At 34.8% G+C, this 20,998-nt stretch overlaps 2 protein-coding genes across 4 annotated transcripts in view; one reads left to right on the forward strand and one right to left on the reverse strand.

Annotated features, from left to right (window-relative positions):
* Positions 1-20,998, forward strand: part of TBCD (tubulin folding cofactor D) — a 176,856-nt gene that overhangs the window by 54,516 nt on the left and 101,342 nt on the right. For both annotated transcript variants that reach the window (XM_081320970.1, XM_081320971.1), the window contains exons 10-14: positions 242-374; positions 1,413-1,564; positions 2,256-2,316; positions 3,479-3,553; positions 4,534-4,628. In XM_081320970.1, the coding sequence (XP_081177096.1) occupies positions 242-374; positions 1,413-1,564; positions 2,256-2,316; positions 3,479-3,553; positions 4,534-4,628 (516 nt within the window). The remainder of the gene's footprint in view (positions 1-241; positions 375-1,412; positions 1,565-2,255; positions 2,317-3,478; positions 3,554-4,533; positions 4,629-20,998) is intronic.
* On the reverse strand, positions 6,012-18,603 carry ZNF750 (zinc finger protein 750). 2 transcript variants are annotated; one of them, XM_081320972.1, is made up of 3 exons: positions 18,518-18,603; positions 10,078-11,666; positions 6,012-8,296 (listed from the first exon to the last, which is right to left on the reverse strand). In XM_081320972.1, the coding sequence occupies exons 2-3, from the start codon at positions 11,481-11,483 to the stop codon at positions 7,594-7,596; spliced, it is 2,109 nt and encodes a 702-aa protein (XP_081177098.1). In that variant the 5' UTR covers positions 11,484-11,666; positions 18,518-18,603; the 3' UTR covers positions 6,012-7,593. The 2 variants fall into 2 exon arrangements, with proteins under 2 accessions (XP_081177098.1, XP_081177099.1); XM_081320973.1 differs by having other exon boundaries at positions 18,440-18,584.

A 20,998-nucleotide genomic window follows, 5' to 3' on the forward strand; every position in this document is an offset into this window, starting at 1 on the left:
TCAAGTTAGTCTTAGTGGGGGACTATGGCACTGAGACAAAATACTTAATTTCAGTGCAGTGTAAATGTCTTACGTGTCAGAACTTTTTTTCTTCTCATAACGTATTGATAATGTTGGTAATAAAAGCTGAGTGTATGTTTCATAGCTTTCTGCTGAAAATTAATAAGTGTTTCAAATGCATTATATAGCGGACAAAATTGGATATACAGTATTTATTGATATAGAAATTTATTCATTATAGCTTCTACTGTACTTGAATGTCTTGATAACTGCAAGCTCTTTGAAAGTAACGAAACAATTCTTCGCAAGCTGGGAGTGAAACTTGTTCAGCGACTTGGTCTGACATTTCTTAAGCCAAAGGTGGCAAAGTGGAGGTTTGTTCTTTTCATAATCATGTTTTTACTTGCCTTCTGTAAGATCTATCATTAATAGGAGTAGATAATAATAAATCATCTCTTATTCATTTGATGACAAGAAGTTCTGGTTTAGCAATATTTGTGTAGGAACTTTGGCATTCAATAGGTATAAGCTTCTTCTTCCTCTATAATTTTAATTTACATTATTAATTCACGTTTTCTACAGTTTATTTTATAGCTAAATGGTCCTTTCAAAGTTAAATTTAGGATTAATGGAGAAAAACAGATCCTAGGTGGGGTATTGTTTTAAAAAGTTTACATAAAGCTGTGATGTCTCTTCCCTTTGTGCCTCCTTGAATGAAAGTACCAGTACTGAAAAACATAATTAGGCTGTTAAAAATTTCTTTCCACTAAAATACACATTGTAATACTAGGAATAGTAAGAATAAAGGGCATGTAGGTGTGGATGTAGCTGACAGGTAGGCAAGTAAAGAAACGCAGCAGCCAGCAAGGCTGGTGTTGGTCTGCCACCATTATCCAGGATATCCTGCCCTTTGGCTCCACCCCTCAGCCCTGGGAGCTCAGCTTGGTCCTGGGGATCTGGTCCTTACCTGTAAATTCTTCGGGGCATACAAGAATAGTGTTTTTTGACCCCTGGCTGAAAGAGTGAACAAGTATTTTGAACTAATTACTAAAGTATATTAAACGTTAGGTAATTTGCTTGAGGAATAATGAAAAAAAACAACCCTGTATTTCTTAAGTTTTAAACTGTGTCCCTAAAGCTTGAGCTTAGATTGCACATTTTATATATTTAAACATATTCATATTTATAAATATTTACATTCTATTTAATAAATGATAATTTATAGGTGTTTTATTGGTGAAATTACTTCTAAATAATGCTGTGTAAGACTTGAATAGCGAAATTTCAGCGCAGTTATTTCACCAGTGACAGAATATTTTGCCTTCATTTTTAAAATCTACTTCATGGATATTTTGTAGATAATGCGCTTCTCTCTGCTAAAAATATAACCATAAGTGAAACTGCCTTTCCAGGTATCAACGGGGATTCCGATCTTTAGCTGCCAATCTACAGTTTTCCACTGGAGGTCTCATTCCGCAGAAAACAGAAAATATGGCAGTTAACACAGGAGAGGAGGAGGAAGAAGAGGAATATGATATTCCAGGAGAGGTTGAAAATGTTATAGGTATGTTTGATCAAAAGCAATGTAAGATCTGACATCCTGTCCAATGTGGTTTATGAATATGGTTTATTGATTTATCTACAATCCCTTACGTTACCTGGTAGGAAATAATGTAAATAGTGTTACGTTACTTTTGTTTCATAGTTTTAAAAATATTATTTATGTCTGGGCATCATACTTTTGATTCTTCCTCTTAGTTTTCCTGGCTAAGGCGGGACTAGAACTCAAAGTCTCCCATTTTCCACCTGGTACCTTAACCACTAGACCATACTGGCTCTTTGTTATTGAAGCTGTAATTATTAATTTGATGCTTACCTTAATTAAAGCTAGCTAACAATAATATTTTGTGCATGTTATTGCACTGATGTTATTTGTATTTTTTGGTTATTGTTCTTGACATTGTTTTGAATGATGCGTCCCTCCCTTTCATGCCCCGTTTTGACTTTTCCCGCATAATTAATTGAATCTTCTTTCTTTTTAAAGACCTATTTAGACTTTTGTGCCAGATCCAGTAAAACAAACAAACATGATTTTTCTTTACAAAATCATGTTTAGGAACAAATCACTATCCTCATCACTCCAGTAAAATTTGGAGATGTATCCTAATGAACCTAAAATTGATGAAGTGCCAAGAGAAAGACAATGTTTGGTTGCTTTTAATTCATGTTATGATTTTAAAAACCTGTTTTCACAGAGCAGTTGTTGATTGGCTTAAAAGACAAAGATACTATCGTCAGATGGTCTGCAGCAAAAGGGTATGTGTTCTTGAGTTAAACTGATTTACACAGCTTAATCTGCAAATATTGGTAACTAGAAAGATATGGAACACAGTGCTATTAAATGTCTTGTTTAATATAGCAAAACACATGGCCTTGCTTATGGATTCATTTGATCTTTGTTGAAATATTTACTTTTTTCATGTCTGAATTATATTCTCAATTATAGTGCCTTTTCATATGCTTTATTTATTTAGTATTTGAGTATGTATATACCATTTCCTATTTTTAAAATACTGAAGCCATTTTCAGCAGTTATGTTTCATTAGTTATAGCCAATTTCATTAGTTATAAAAATACATCGTCATACATACATACATACATACATACATACATACATACATACCTCATGTTATCTCTACCTCTGTTTTCCGAAATCTCTTAAGAGTTACTCTCAAACACTGGGAAGCAATTACATTCTTTATTGTAATTTGTTTGATTGCCATGAGCTACCCATACCCATAGAATTGGGCAATTTATAAGTTTAATAAATTATTATGAGCATTTGTTTAGTGTTGAATAACAATCTCTCTATATATTTAAATGAAAATGGATTGTATTCATTTTGTGGCAAGGATTTCCAAAGCAGTAAAAATGCATATCTATTTCTTTATATTTCTGAATCCAGAATCCATAAACAAAATAAGAACATTATTACAGTAAATAATATAAGGGTTTACTGGAGCCTGATGTGTGTCTTGCCGCCTTCTAAATGCATCAGAGACCGTAGCATAGGAACATACCAGAAATTTATTTATAGGAGTTTGATCTGGTGAGGGGAGAATTAAATGTTACAGGTTATCTGCTTTGGCATGCCTATGCTATAGAGCAGGGGTAGGCAACCTCGGCTCTTTTATGACTCATGGACTTCAACTCCCAGAATTCCTGAGTCAGCATGAAGTCCATGAGTCATAAAAGAGCTGAGGTTGCCTACCCCTGCTATAGAGAATGCAGATACATTTAACCAACTATTTAATCTTCAGTTGAAATTAGATTAGTTGGATCAATATATATTACAGAATTTATAGATTTGAGTTTCAAAATTACAAATCTCATATTTCAAGAGCGTTAGTATTTTTATGATGAACATGGCAAACATAGACTGATGAAAATCTTAATGAAGTGCTGTTGCCTTTTTCAGGATTGGCAGGTTAACTGGAAGGCTGCCAAAAGAGTTAGCTGATGATGTTGTTGGGTCTGTATTAGACTGCTTCAGGTAATACTTTGCATTCAGTTTTTTCAGAAATGAAATTTTATCCACAAAACATTTATCAAGCGCAAACATAGAAGTTAGATTCCAAAATAGATTCTCCAAAATGCTGCCCATTTGATGCTTGAAATCTTCCTTTCCCCTTTATCACAGTCTAAATGGTGTTTTGTTTTTGTTTTTTTGACAAACAGCACAGACCAACAATTCATTACTAGAAATGTGATGTAATTCTTTTCACCATTCTCTGTACCTGGAAATCCACAATTCTTGATAGGTAACCTGTTTTTTCTTGATTGAGAAGCAGGTTGATATTCTGAACACACCAAAATATTAAATCATATTTACATTTAGTTTAATATCTTGGTTTATTCTAAAACTGATGCTTATTTTTTAGTATGTTTGAATCTTATTTTTCCCCCATTAAAATAATGTTTCAGTTTACAGTCTCAATCTGTGTTTTTGAGGACCAAGAGGATTCAGACTCTTATAGTGTCAGTTTTCTGTAGAGACTTAGTTCTTAAACTTTGTGCTGTTGTGCCAGGGCACCTTAAGAAAATCACATGGATGTCGCAGGATTGCAGATTACTATCTTGAGATAGTTCATGGTTTAGACCTAGGGTTGGGAAAAGAATTATAAAAATATTAACAGCACCATGAAGTGTCAAAGTTTGGGAACCTCTACTATTTAGCATAGAAAGATAATTGTTTAAATATTTTCTTTAAAAAATTATTGTTTAAATTGTTTAAATATTTTTTTTAAAAAAACCCTAATGTATATCAATGCAACTTGCAAAAAGGGGGAAAGTGCAATGTCACTTTGGGATTATGGTCTGATTGATTCACAGTGACATATTTAAAGAAAATTTTATTTGATTTTAAGTTTTGCTGCACAATTACACAGCACCATGTAAGATACTTCTTTGGCATACACTTTAAAATCAGAATTAAGAAAAATCATCCTAAAATCTTGTTTTCTAAAACTGAAGTTTTCAGGAAACTGATAATGCGTGGCATGGTGGATGTTTGGCACTGGCTGAATTGGGAAGAAGAGGATTGTTACTACCTTCCCGACTCTCAGATGGTAAGTGTTTTCTAAACTGAGCTGAACCAAAAATAAAATCCCTGAAAATAAAATTAGATTTGTTTTGGTTTGATAGAATTATATGTTAATAATTAATAGCTGTTTGTATTTTCAGAGTCTGAAAAAGCACTAGCTGTCTCCCTTAGCAAAAGACTTCTGTAGATTTTTGTAATATTATTCTGCTCTCTTCAGAAACTTTGAGAGAATCTTGCTTTCTGTTCAAGTGGGATGCCAAGAGCTTGTCTATGTCTTATATATAAGAGAGCCAGTTTGGTCTAGTGCAGAGCTCCCCAACCTTTCCGGGTTGGCAGCCTGGAGAGAAAGGGAGGAGAAGGGAAATGTGTATGTGCGAATGCGTAAACAGATGCACATATGGCGGTAGTGCTAGCGCCCGTGTGCATACGCAAGCGAGCTGCTTGCACTGGTGCTGGTAGTGGCACTGACATTTGTGCACCTGCGCAAGTGGGGTGCTAGTGCCTGTGCTTGCATAAACAGAGCCGCTAGCACCCACACGGCGCTAGCACAGTGGTGGGTGCGTGCACATGTGGGTTGCTTTCTTTCTGTTCACTATGGTGTTCCTCTTATAAATAACATACCTGACTGGGATCTTAATATTTGGGAAAATTGGGAAATATGTATAAAATATGGTTTAACTGTGCTTTCAGTTTCATATTGAAAACCATGCTGCAAGTAACTAAATAGCTCGGCAAAAAGTATCCTCAAAATTGATTTTGCATGATACTGGAAGTCTCCAATGTCTGAATGTCTAACTTGCCTCTTACCATCCTCCAGTTTCTCCTAAAATATTTTGCTAGCACTTACTATTTTTGAATAAACTCCAGTTATCCCATCTATGTCTTTTGTTAACTTAAGAATTGGATTCAAGATCTGAAACTGGATTTGTACAAGTGCCAGTCCTCATAACCAAGGACGTCCCCCCAAAAGCATTTGAATCTACATTTTCCCATAGCCTGTCTAGCACAATCTTTGTTGCTGACAATTTGTTTAAATCAAACTGCCCTAATTTCCTAATAGTTATTCCTGTTACAGGTAGGCCTTAGTTAATGACTGTTCAAAGTTATGATGGCACTGAACAAGAAGACTTACACCCGGTCCTTGAAATTATGACCATTGAAGTCTCTGTGCAGTCATGTGATTGTGATTTGGGTGCTTAGCAATCACTTGCAATTAGGATATCAGGGTATTCTGTTGTCTGTGATCGCTATTTACAACCTTCACTGCTGGCTTACAAGTAGCAAAGTTAATGGGAAAGCTAGCAGAAGGTTTCAAAAGGTGATCACAGAATGTCACGTTTAAGGACTGTGTGGGATTCACTTAACTTCAACTGGCAATCCTGTAGAAGGTTGGTCTGGTCATGTGACATTGTGCTTTATGACTACATCACTTAGTGAAGGAGTCGTCAGTCCCAATTACCATCATTAAATAAGAACTACCTGTGCAATGTTCATTAATCACTTATCATACATGGCCAGTTCTCTAAAGGCTTGACATTTTAATACCTATGGATAATAGTCATAGTATTCATACATTCCATTTGTATCTTATGTGAGTACAGGGATTCTTGAGCATTGTAACTTTTCTTCAGTTCTCATCAAAAGAAAAATCAACTGTTATGATTTACACTTCCAAGGACTTCTTTGAATTTTGCAATTTTGATGGTAAAAATATAATAAGAAAGATATATTTTAGGATGAAATATACTAAAAATGCATATACTTCAGTAAATTACACTTAGAAAGGTATATTTTGCTGGACAATATTCAGCGTGTGTACATAAATAACATTTAAATACAGATTTTAGGTTACATATTTGATTTTTGTGCATTTTTTTAAAGAACGTAGTTTTACACCAGAAATGGAATAAATATCAAATAAATGCAACATTGGCATGAATTAGAGTGATCTGTATTTCTCCCCAGCTAAACATTGTTACAACTGATACTTACAAAGATACATTGTTGTAACTTTCTGAGGAATATACATCATGATACCTAAGGTTTATCTGTAGCCTTTATGGTTTGTTTCTTTGCAAGCTATTTTTTGCTACAATATATACAATTTTATTGTAAAAAGAGGAAAAATTAACATGTGAAATGGAAAATCTTTACTAACAAGACTATGAAACGTTCACTAATACCTATTCTATACAATTTATTTAGTGCTACAAACTGATGGATGCAAAATATAGAATTCACAACATGGGATTCCTTCTAATATGGATTGAAATAAATAATTTCTTGATTTGCATTTCTCTTAGTACTTGGGACCTGATCTTGCAGTTTATCAAACATGTAAGCTATTTGTGTAGGACCTCTACTTTGTATAAGTACTAAAGTTTAATTAATTTGATTAATTTAGGACTTAAAATTTGGACCATAACTTTTTTATTTTGGACCATTCGACTTGGGAAAAACACAATACCAAAGCTGTAATTTAACAAAGTTTTATATGAGTGCTCTAATATATTATCAATGAGAATTCAATAACACCTAACCTTAAGTAGCTGGAAATTTTCATTCTTAAAATGTTGATAAAACTGCAAAAAATACATTGGACAACAAAAAACATAAAACAAAAAGATTTGAAAATGAAATTAGTCAGAGACACAATAGAACACTCATATCCAGAACGTTCTTTTAGAAGCTCTATTTTTGGAATAAATTGTTTTCCCAATAGTGCATTTAAGAAACATGTTTCTACAATAGTGCATTTAAGAAATTATCATTTAGCTTCAGTTTTACATTTAAATGTTGACTTTAAAAAGATATAACTATGAGACATTTTAGTTACTTTAAAATGTATGTACAAGACATTTTAATATTTACACAGTTCAATTGAATAGAATAAAGAATCTGCAAAGTAAAAATAAAAATTGGTACTGCAAAAAATTGGTATTGTTAGATAGTGTACATATGAACTATACTGGGTATTTGGTGGAACAATATTATGTTATCCTTGTTCTCTTTCTCAAAGTGAAGACTCTACTGCATTCATTTGTTCTTACTCTTTTGATTCCTTGTACTTTTATTGCTTCTCTGTGATTGGTCCTTTTTTGTCCTTTTGTTTTTTTGCAATGGTTATTCTGGGTTTCTGATGGTTCAGCAATGGAATCTGCATACTGAGAATTGTTCTCTTGCTTATTTTTCTCTGCACTCTCTTTTGGAATTGTATTTGGACTGTAGGAAGCTAATTGACAGAGAGCAACGGCTGCAGTTTGCTTCTGCTCATCACAACTCTCAATTGTCCTTGGTTCCTGCTCTTCTTTGATAGGCATCACAGTAGGAGACTTATTGAAGGAACTTTTGTCTGTGTGATTCTTAGGGTTACATATTTCTATCCCCAAATCTTTAGTTTCAGCTTTTTGAAGGTTATGATCTTTACTTTCATATAATGAGTTCTGGAGACATAAATTTACATGATAGTTGTCCTTCACTGAAAGGTTCAAAGGCATTTCCTGCAGTTCCATGCAGTTCTGGTTTTCTATTTGGACAGTGCTTGAATATGTGTGTGTATCAGCTAAGTTTGCATCTGGTTTCTTAGAAAGATTAAGCGGTGTTATCCCTGCTTCGTCTTCGGAACTGGACAAAGGATCCTCATTACTGTCATTTCCATGTTGTACATTTTCCTTTTCATTAGCGATGTCACTACTGAGAGGAAAAATGGAAAATTTTATTGTGTAATTAGGCAAAATACCTAAAAGGGGTAGATATTTTGAATTAGAAATGAAACAAATTGGTTGTATATAGAACCAATTAGAAAAATTCTATCATTGTTACACAGACACCCACACCATTGCAAATGCATTTGTTTATCTCATTAATATTTTTGCATGTGGAAGACGTAGTTTTAAATCTCAGGTGACCTGTGAGCAATTCATACATTTTGGCTTATTTTCATGTTAAGATAATTACATAAAATTATGAAGTCATTCTGCATCGTATATACTGGGAAATATATTTTCAGTTACAGTGAGTAAGTGCTATGGTTTATCAATGTGCTTATGAATGTAGCAAGGGTTTTCTGATGATTATGTTAAAAATAAGTAAATATTTGACTTGGAGAGGCCTGCTGTATAAGGATTATTGGAAAAGAGACGTGTTATAAAAGCACAGAATGGGAAGAGGCCATTTAGGCCATTGTTATATAATGCCTGTTGTAAATCTCTCCCCCCCCCTCTCTCTCTCTCTCTCACACACACACACTTTGCATGGCATACAGTAGTATTAGTTCTCAGAGTGGTAAGAATTTTTATGCACTATGAGTTGCTTGCCCACCTGCTGGTTTGCTGCTGTAAATGTTATATAGATATGGATTCTGAGGGTTAAAAGTGAATTGGATTGGGAAGCTTTTGTATTTTTTGTGAATTTTTATGCAGGGTTTCCCCTGAGACCTAAAAGTAATTTCAAGTGTTTCTCTGGAATAAAAAGCTTGAAAAAGGCTGGTCTACAATCTGCTTTCATGAAACAAAATATTTAATGCTTAATCCTAATTTTATTGGTATGTTTAATCAAAATGTTATGTTATCCCATAGGTTCTTCTGGTGTTTGTTTATATTGCCTGGGTTTGCATCATATTACTATCTGTATATAATTTTGTTCTCACACACTGCCAACGGTAAAAAAAAATGGTGAATAACTATAACATAAATATAGTAAATGACATTGTATTATAAATAACTGTACAAATAGCAGCATTTAAGTTAGCAATCCTGTGCATGCTTAAACATTTGATTCACTATTTATATGGTGCTTGTATCTGTGTAAATATGCATAAGGCTAGGTTGTAAAAGAATAAAAGATTATTTTATTATTTAGTATAATTTACTATTATTTACTATAATTCCTACTTTCATGTATTACTCTGTTATTTGTCATGCATATTCCATTCTCTTGATATTTAATTTAATTTAGGATAATAGCACAATAACAAAACATAATATAGAAATAAATTGTAGTGAGACATTTCTTTGAAAGGCAACAGTAAAAGTCCATTGACTGCATTCCTCCCCATTCTCCCTCCAAAACCCCTGCTATCCTCAATCTGTTTCTTCATTGGATAGGGAGAAGAGAAATGTCTTTTTCCTCATTCAGCACTCAGAACAGCAAGTCATTAGACCAGAGCCTACCAAAAAAAGAGGTAGTGATGAACTTAAGAGGGAAAAAGTTTGAATTAAGATAGCCCTGCTCTTGCTCACTGGTATATAACCCTTGCAAGAATATTCCCTTCCCCTCTTCTAAAATAAACTTTCCCACCTAGCTATATATAGTTGCATCCCATGTATTTCCTACTTGCCGTGTGTTTTCCAGTTTGACAAGTAATGAAATATGTCCTAGGAGGCCCTATGTAATGTATCTTGAGGGCATGTTTGCTTTCACCATAGACTTTAGCAGGAAAAAAAAAGGCTTTAAAAGAGCATTTGACATTTTACCTTTTAGGAGTATTTCCTTTGTCTTCTTTTGATACAGGTGGAGGTGATTGGTCTGTACTTTTCCTCACAGGTCTGAATGCTGTAAAACTTTCTTCAGCTTGATCACATTTGTTAATAACTGAAGATGACTTATTAGAGAGATCAAATAGGCCTTCGCAACCTTGGCTAGTTTGAGTGAAGTTTGTTGGGCTGGGTCTTCCTGGGGATCCAGTTGCTGCACTTCCAGCACGAGGGCTCATTTTGGCGTTTTCTCTTTCATTTTGATCTTCTTTAGAATGACCTTTGTTATGCAGCATAGGAATTTCCTTTTCGTGGTCATCTGGTTTTTTATGGGAATTTTGTGACGATAACCTGGCTGGACTTGAAGAATGAGGATATAGCAAGGTTGTTTCCTCCTTTAAATGAGAATTTGTGTCTCTGTTAATATCTGCAACATGTGGTAGCCTGTAAAATGCTGGTTCTGATGGTCTACAAAATCCATATGGCACTGGAAGATTTGGGCGATATGGCTGGAATAAGCGGTAGTGTTCATATGTTGCCGGATTGATTGGTTTAGGAAGTGGTCCTGGATGAGGAAGAAAATGTCTTTGATCTTGAGAGCTGTAGACAGACAGCACTGAACTTTCACATTCATGAGAGTTTCCTGATAGGAAGTAAGGTGCATAGATAGCTAATCCATGTTCATACAACGAAGGTGAATATTCTGGAATCATGGGCTGTACATAAGATGGAATGGAAGTGAAGCCTTTTGCAGGTGTAATTTTATGAGTAAACTCTGGAGTGATAATTGTACCACCTGTTTTCCATAGATTGTTTGGAGCATGAAAGGCTGACTTTGTTGGAAAAGAAGGGCTTTTATTTGAATTGGAAAGAGAATTTAATTGAGACATATCATTATTGTCCTTATTGTGCCGATGCTCTCCCACTGGAACAAATGCAGAAGGCCTTACGATGCCTTCAAGAGCAGACTGCATATTGATTGTAGTTTCTTCTTCATTACAAATAAGAGTTAGTTCCTTTTCAGTAGGCGATTTTGGTCCATGCAGTGATATATTTGTCACTTGGTTTTGAATTTCCATATTTTCCTTGGAGTCATCTTTGGCAAATGCATATTGAGGTTTAGATTCAAAATTTGAGAGGGCCTTGGAAGAGGTTGGTTTGGCTGCAGAGTCTGCCTGAGTCTGCTTAATCTCCAAAGAATTTGACTTTGCACATTTGATCACACGATCTTGTTCTGTCACCAGTGTGATGGAGTTTTTGCACAGCCCATACTTCATATGGTTAAAAAGATGTGATTTCTCATTGCAAGTAAAGGGGCACTGAAAGCACTTGTATTTAAATGGTTTTCCTGGGGGTCTGGGGATATAATGAGGTTTTTTCGGTTTACGCTCTTTGAGGAGGCTCATCTTCTATTCTGATGTTATGTTTAGGATTGTCCTTGTGACAATTAGTTAACAGAACTTTAGTTCGTTTCAAATTAATTTGTGCTTTTTACTGTTTCTTCCTGCTGAAAGAGGAGCTTTCCAAAAGATTTGATATGAAGCCACTTTTGGAAGTGTCGGGAAATAACAGCGCTTGCAAACAGGACACTATAATACAAAAATTAGTGTTAGAAATATTAGTGTTCCTTTTTATAAGGATCAAGGATATGCACATCTCTGTCTTCTGGGCCTGAGACATTCTGTCATTTATTTATTTAGAATATATTCATTATGTAACTATTCCACCTTTCCTTCTGAGCTGAAGCTGAATACATAGCATTTCCCCCTTTTTTCCTTCACAGCAACAACCTGTCAGTTAGCTTGGGCTGGGAGAGAGTGACTGGCCCAAAGTCACTCCTTGAGTTTCTATGGCTGAGAGTGGGCTTGAACTTGAATCTCTCTGTTTCTACATTATCCTGGCTCTGAATTTTCCATTGTTCTCTGGAATGTACCTGAATACTATGGATCATTTTCTGTTCTGGAAGATTTATGTCTTGAAAATGACATCATATTTATGCTATGGCCAAATGTTCTGGGATAAAAATGAAAATATTCAGGAAAACAGCTGAAACTGAACAAAACTGAACAACCCTGTGGGAAAATAGAGTCTTTTGAGAAGGGTGTATAAGTAGGTCATTAGGATGAAGATTATTCCCAGTATACTATCTTTGAGTGGAATGACATTTAGATGTCTTGTTTAATAGCCATTTACTGAATTTTTCCTGAATGTGTCTTATTTGCTTTTCAAAAGTCACATTACTGACATATAACCTGTGTAGTGTAGAGTAATATATCATCATTTTTCTAGTATTCCTCAGCTCTTTATTTCTTTTTATCCTCAATGCAGAGAAAGAAATGGCAAAAGGAAAACAATTGAAAATTTACACACATAAGATAAAGGTGCTAGAACACAATGAATCAGCCAGCCCATCACAGTGGTGCTACATTCTTAGAAAACAGAGGTCTACAATTTAATACTATAGGGTTCATCTCCAAACCTTTGTGCTCTGTTGTTCATTGCTAGAAGTTATATTGATACAAATAAGGTCAACCATCTATTTCCTCAAAAAATGTTAAATGTAATTCTATTTCAATCAGATTGTACTCTTTCATGGTGGCTTGGAAAAATGAAAACTTCAGCTCCAAAATACTGCAGTTAGTTTATTGACTGGATCTGGTTACAAGTATCATACAATATAAATATTAAAATACTTTTAAGATTTTCAAGCATAATTTAATTTTTTTGGTATAACCTGTAATTCTGAATATGATTTGGCATAAGAAACCAAATTCATTATAAAGGATTACCGGCATTTTTTAAAAGCTTAAGACTTTTTTGTTTGTATCATCATCATCATCATCACAGATATCTGGTGGGAATATGAAAGAGGATGTATGCTTTTGGTCCTTTAGTTGGCCCAGTAGCTGAAATAGATTTTATGTGGGTGGCATAGTTTATTTTATTTACTTTCTTCATTTTTTATGTGTGTATGTATGTATGTATGTATGTGTGTGTGTGTGTGTGTATGTATGTGTATGTATACACACACACACACACACACACACACGTATATACATGTGTATGTGTGTGTGTGTGTTTTATATTTTATTATTAGCCATCTTTTTCCGATGTGACATGGTAAGCTAAGCTATAAAATTAATAAATTCTAAACATTGCATTTTGTTGTTTCTGACTATAGTATTTATTAGTTTCATTGTATGACTAAGGTGCTGGTGTTATGAAAAAAACCTTCTATTTCTTCTGAAATCACATACAGGTCTATTATGTTCCTTTTTAAACTTTCCCCCCCTAAATTTATAATTCCAAATATTTTAAATTTTTTTGTAGATAGGGTACATTATTCCTTAGAAAATTGTAGTTGCTTTACCGTATCTAAGACCACATTTGTTTTTATAAGATATTTCAAGAATTATCGTGTAGATTTATGTAAAGATATTTCAGAAATAGCTTATAATTTTTATAACTTATTCCAGTATTGCACAACAGGGGTCCCCAAACCCTGTTCCATGTAGCATGCCAGACACTGGTCCACAGCATGCCAGAAACTGGGCTGTATAAACAAGGGAAGCCCCATCCACGGGATGCAGGCAGGACACGAAAGCACGTCATTTATCCAGTCCACGGAAAAACCTCTCTCCATGGAATCAGTCCCTGGTGCCCAAAAGGTTGGAGGCCGATGTTCTACAACATAGAATTGATTATTTATTTCCCCTTTCTGATATATCTTGCATTTATATTTTAGTGAGTTATCACCAAAGTTCTAAAATTCTTTCCTGGGCAAGATATAGCCCTATAAAAGAAGACACGGACATTTATATGTGAAGTGATAATTCTGCCCTTTAGTACGAATACCGAATCTCTTTGCCCTTTTTGCCACATATTCCTTGCTGTAAAGAGTTCATTTGCTGTGGCTCTCACCATTCTGAATAACTTGACGCCATAAAAAGTAAAGGTAAAGGTTCCCCCGCACATGCGTGCTAGTCGTTTCCAACTCTAGGGGCCGGTGCTCATCTCCGTTTCAAAGCCGAAGAGCCAGCGCTTGTCCGAGGACGTCTCCGTGGTTATGTGGCCGGCATGACTAGACGCCAAAGGCGCACGGAACGCTGTTACCTTCCCACCGGAGCGGTCCCTATTTTTCTACTTGCATTTTTACGTGCTTTCGAACTGCTAGGTTGGCAGAAGCTGGGACGAGTAACAGGCGCTCACTCTGTTACGCGGCACTCGGGATTCGACCCGCCAAACTGCCGACCTTCTGATCGACAAGCTCAGCGTCCTAACCCACTGAGCCACCGCGTCCCTTAACTTGACGCCATACTCAAACTTAACTCTATGAGTTTGCCCTTGATTCGAAATGAATTACAAATATGAGAAAAGTGAAGCTAATTTAGAAGAATCTTAGGTTTTATAAACAAGATTGCCCTAAGGGGAAGCACCTAAGTCTGGAGTAGCACCCTAATTAACTGACCTGAAGTTCAGGGGTGTCTCCTACCTGAAAGTCTGGTTGAATTAATTAAAGAAAACTCTTACAAGCAGCACGGGAAGACTATCCACTCAGGATGTGACAGGGAAAAGATGAAAGCAGAGGGAGAGGGAACTGTAGGTGGATGAGACTATGTGAAGAGATGGCAGGTCCTGCTAACAAAAGTAGAAGCTTAAGCATAATCCAGTTGAGCCAGTTAGGGAAAGAGGAAGAGATTCCATGCTAGGGAGAAGTAGGGTGGAGTGGGATTGACTCCATCCTGGAGAGCTGACCCAGCTCTACTAGAGAGCAAACAAGCTTTTTAAGCAGCCTAAGCAAATATTTAAGGACTGGCTAGTATGCATACTTTGCAACATCCCACAGCGAGTCTGATGTTAAGTTATTGAATGTTAAGTTGTTGAATGACATCTTGTTGCAGTTTCTTTCTTGGTTTCTAATTATGTTACTAATGAACTCACTGTTGTGTAGCATGGCTGATCTCTAAGGTACAAAAAATAACGAGTCCGGCATCCATTGATTTATAGAGACATAATCTACCGCTTGCTTTCTCTTAGAAATAAAACAAATGGATACTTTTAATACAGGCTGGTGATTTGCTCTGCAGATAAGTCAGACGGGCTTGTATTAACTTGTTCCATTATGTGTGCTGATTCTGAAGGCGTGAGAATCTCTCAGAGTCATGTTCTCATGATTTTATAGATGTGTTATGGCAGAGATCTAAAAAGTGATGATTTCATCATGAACTGTAAGCACTATTATCAAAATGATGACTGTTGCAAAACCACATACTGTATCTGTTACCCGAAACTACAGTAATACAGGGAAGTGATGGCTTTACAATTTCTTCAAAACTTTTTTCCTATTAATGTTTAAACTACAAACTAAAGTAAATGCAGAGTAACTACTATTTTCAATGTAAAAATATTATAAATGTGATTACAAATGAAACTATAAAATGTGTCATTTCTTAAAAACAAATACATGTCAATAATATTTTATGCGGGCCTTCCTGGATTTTTAAAATCATATCTGCGAATGAAAATTCATGCCATACTTTTTTTAATTTTTAATTTTTACAATCTCACTTGACTCTCTCTTATTACTTTTAAACTTGCTGTTTTTCTATTAATTACAATATAAAGGTGTATATCAATTTACAATATAAAAGTGTATATCATTCTAAATGAATTTTGCTTCCCTTTAGTTCACTATATACTGGTTTTTTATTGATATTTCTAGAAACACTTTTCCATAAAAGATGAAAAAGTAATTTTTATTTTCTTCTGATACAGATTAGAATATAAAGGATGCTTAAGAAGAATTTGGTGCTGCTTTTTTTCAGCTGCTATTTCCAAATTTAGAGGGCTTCAAGCAAGTGCTATTAAATATAGGGGCTATTTGAAAATTGTAAGCCCTACTATGGGACTTTTTGAATCCCAGCTATAGAAACTATATAAAATAGCATTGCAGTTTGGAAGATAATTAAAATAGCAAGTGAATCTTATTATATCAGCTTTCTGACATAATTATTTGAATTAATTTCTACATGCACGCTAATTTATTTGGACAATATTAACAGAAAACAAATACCCATCATAAAGTGGCAAAATAGTGCTTAAACAATGCAATTTTAAATTTAGATAATAACCAAAGTGAAAGATTTGGTAAGTTCAACTTATACCTAATGTGCTAGCTTCGTGTGAAGAAAGCTGTGTTAGTCTATTGTAGCGAAGTCAGGAGTCTGATAAGTTTTCAGACTAACATATTTTATTAATTAAATAATTAATATCTGATGATGTGATATTTCAATTCACAAAAACTTATTCTTTTCAATAAAATTTGTTAGTCTGAAAAGGTGCTACCAGATTCTTTCTAATCTTTGTACTAATTTATAAGCCTCTGTGCAAATAATACTTCAAGTTACTGTTGCCACAACAAACTGTCCCGCAAGGTTCACAAAGCCAATAGCAGTTTGAATCTGTATTCTGAAATAAGAATATACTGAAATACAATAAAAGATTGCTCAGTATGCACCATTAGTTCTTGAAGAAGAAAAAAGGAAATAAAAATAAGCAGTATGTGTTTCCTTGCTAAAACTAAATTTCTATTAATTTATTGCACACTTAAAGCAAATTTGGAATTTCTATACTTAATTATCACGTGTAGGAATGTGCATTTTTTGAGAGATATATCTTTCCAATAACAGATAACTTAATAATAAAACTCTTTTGAAATAATCAGCCTCTTTAGTTATTTCAAATAGAGAAATGCAAACACTGGGTGCAAAATAATCTTTACAGCAAAAATCTATGTAAATAATAATATGTATTCTGTTAAATTTATTCTCCTGTGAATAAATACAGAATTGTAGTCTTAAGGATTCCATTATATATTTGGAATGAACATGGACGACTTAAATATAGTGAAGTAAAAATAGGAACGGGCTAGTGATAAATCTGAATTATGCTTGGTATATAAAATCATTAATTGCCATTCCTAGCTTTAAAAAAAGGAATATTACTTGAAGATGGAAGTAATTAAGTTAAAATGAAATACATACTGCTATTTTTGTGAAACAAAACTTGTCTAAACTGAAATAGTGCTAGTGCCAGTTAGATACATTTAGACATATATTTTCTGAATCCAGCACTCTTTTTCAGATTAAACTGGCAGTGGTCATGCTTGGCAAAGGATAAGCCTTTATAGATTTAGGAGAAAATTTGAAGTCTTGTTTGGCCTTATATAGATCATTTAAAAAGACAAAAGCTACATTAATTTCTGTTAGCCTTTATTATTGCCTATGTAAATATTTTGAATTCAGCACTGAAAAATAATAACACTTTCCCAATATATAGTATTTCATTTTTTTAAATATTCAAAAGTGCTGTTTCAAAATATTCTTTATAGCATATTGGTGTAATGATCTTGCTTAATATATCATAGCTACAGCTGGCTAAGCAACCATTTTTAAGGAACATTATGCATATGGTCTGCTGCTGTTGCAGCATTCTTTTTTGTGATATTGATCTAGGTGACGAGTCTTTGTTGAGGTGGAGCATTTAGAAGGGCATGCTATGATTAAAATATTGTGATGTGGCATTATTGCATAACTTAAATCATGCCACTGTCACCTATCCAGCATTTTGCAAGAATGAGATTTCTGAGTTTTATTCCAGGCCAGATTTTTCAGTGATTAATTACTCCACCTTCTGGATTGCTAATGTTTAAAACTAAAATGAGTGATTTTATAAAATAAAAATAAAAATAAAAAAATTGCATGCTTGATGATGGATATAAAATGAGCAAAAGGATAAATTCTGTAGAAGTCAGTATGAACTATAACAAAAAAGGATTTTACATTTATACATTCCAAGCACAGGAATTATTTGTTTCTCCATTTTAAAAACAACTTAAGCCCATTTTATACTAATCACAATAGGTATTCATTCATTTGTTTATTTTCCAAAGTAGATTGGCAATGCAATATACTTTTCTCTCACATATTTTACACACACACATTTCTTAACAAAGTCTTAATTATGACTGTCATAGCAACTGATACTATACTCATTTGAGTACATCAGAAAACCTGGCTTCTTAATTTAAATATTCAAGCAGGTCGGAATAATTCACTTGAATGTGTTAAATGAGGGAATTTTAAAAGTTTATTTTACACTGAAAATTAATGAATTCAGCTTAAAAATAACTAATAGCACCTTAGCTTGAACAAAATCATATAGTAAATAGACTTATGTTTTGTGCAGATTTAAATAACAAATTACATATTGTATCATAAGCCTGCTTTTAAGAATAATGCACCTGTACTGGACAAACCGTGTCTTGCCAGAAAGGCAGAACATGCTAAGGAATAACACTTACCTAACATGCTTTACTTAGCTGCTTGTCTTTTCTTTTAAATCATTTTGTAAAGCGTTCAATGATTGAAAGTTAACTTACCTGTGAGTTTGGGAACTCGGATCCAAGTTGTTCTGAACTATTAAACTGTTGCTGTCAGTGTTGAGAGAGAAGTACCTGTTCACTGCCTGATTAAGTGAAACTGAAGGAGGCTGTTTCAATGGGAGGGACTTAAAAGTGTAGGAGTTAAGCCCTGAGGGTGTAGAGATGCACCTGATATTACTTCAGCCTGAAGCTACAGTTCATGTGTTTCCATCTATTGCTTTCATTTGATGTTACCTCAGCATTTGAGCTATCGAGCAGAACTTTTGTCATGTCTGTTGCCTTCAACAAGCAGTATTTGTGTTATGCTCTGAGTGAATAACCAACCTCCTGTCAAGGGGAATGGAACATGACACAGGCATGTTTCTCAGTTTACAATCTTTGAAATCATTTCTGAGTAACAGGGAGTTCATAACTTAAGACCAAATGATCATTGCAGGCTGCAACCCAGGACATGACTTGGTTTTCCTGTTCTTATCCTGGTCTTTTCAGCGAGAATACTTGTATTCTGTATACTTGGCTTCCACTTCCACCTCCACCTCCCCCCTACGTTTGTCCTTATGATAACTTCTGTCCAGAAATGGCAAGACTGTGTGCTGTAGAAACCTGCCAAAGCTTGTCAGCAGTTAGCAGTTATAGGGTTGTAAGTGGAACTAAGTCATTTCAGCAGGACATTGATTAAGTTATTTTTTTTCTTTTAACGGTCGTTAAGCATATTGTGTGACAATTGTACTATTCCTGTGTGTTATTGTATATATGGATAAACCAATCTTTAGCATGGCAAAAAGGGAGAAAAATCAGTTTTATAGGAGGGCCATTTGTTGTCACAATTTTTAATCACACTATATACTCCTGGCACTTTTCTTAGTACAACAATTCATTATGGAGACAAAAATGAAATAGTTGCAAAATATAGTTTGATTCTTAGGGCTAGGAGTTAGTGCCAACATGCTGCTTGAGTGCAAAGATTAATAATACAATTCTATTAAGCAGAGCAGCAGGTGTAACTTCAGGGAGAATTCTTTTTGTCTTTTTTCTAATTAATGGAAGCCTATCGGGGAACCTATCGAAGGGAGGGAGGAAGGAAGGAAGGAAGGATTTTTATTTTCAAATCTACGTGCAAAGTGTTGTTTCCATTGAATTAATGATATGGCTATGCTTTTTTTGAGGGGATAATTATTATTTGTCAAAATTGATAGTGTAAGCATGAAATGGAAAGATTTTAGTTTCTATGGCAGGGTTGTCAAACTCGCAACTTCACGTGACGTATTGTGACTTTTTTCCCATTGCTGGCAATGGGGTGGGCGTGGTTTCGCTATGATGCATCTGGCCCGCAGGCCAGCAGTTTGACACCCCTGTTCTATGGTTTGTTTTCTGAATGTTCTGTGATAGTGTTGTCCATAATAACGACCTCTAGATAGAATGGACTCTTTGATTCCCCTCATCCCACATAAGCACTGGTATATGATATCCTGTCTGGTAATTATTGGTATTGTAGTCCATTATATCTGGAACATTATGGGAAAGGCTAGGCTAGAGCCCAAAGTGAATATTAAATTTGAAAAGATATTTATTTATACATACAAAATTGTGTAGCTGTGAAACTCACAGTAATTCCAGGTGGTGTACAACATTAAAAATCCAGTTAAAAATTAACAATTTAAACTTTCCCCTATACAGGGCGGCAGCAACAAAATCAAACAGCCATATGATCAGCTTCAAATGGGGTCCCTGCTGATAAACAGAAAAACAAGGTGGGGGTTAATCTTATGTCTGGGGGAATGATGTTCCCAAGGGAGGGAACCACCACAGAGAAGGACTTTTTCCTAGGTTTCACCAGATGTACTTTCTTGATAGTTATGACCTGCAACTTGCCCTGTCTTTCTGTTCTGGTGGGCCAGGTAGATGTAATTAGGAAGAGGTGGTCCATCAGATAACCCCCATGTAGTGCTTTACAGCTGATAACCAGAAGCAAATTGGCAACTAATTGAGCTCCCTCAAGAGAGGTGGTACATGTACAAATATGGACTTGTGCGTGCAGGTTACTGCATTTAGAGCCAACTGAAGTTTCTAGATGCTCTTCAAGGGCAGCCCCATATAGAGTGCATTACAGTAGTCCATACCTTAACCTTAACCCAAATGGGAAGTGACCAGGGTGTGGTCCAGGAAATGTATGCTTTTAAATGTAAAAAGGAATCTGCTCCATATTTTCAAAAAGTGTAATTCTTAACAGTAGTTTTTACAATCCCCACATAATCCTTTGACATGAAAAGAACTTTTCTGATTGTGCTTTACAAAAATGGATGTGCTTAAGCAATTGTGCCAATCCTTCCTGACTATGGCTCAATAATATGACAGTAACTTTAATGACCCTCCAATTGAAAATAATATTGTTTATTGGGCAATTGAGTTAATTCTCTGTCTGGCCTCATAACTTTCGTGACCTATGAAATTATCAATGCAATATGCTAAACTAAGAAA

This window comes from Vipera berus, assembly GCF_964194415.1.
Source record: "Vipera berus genome assembly, chromosome: 2".
Classification (NCBI taxonomy): Eukaryota; Metazoa; Chordata; class Lepidosauria; order Squamata; family Viperidae; genus Vipera; species Vipera berus.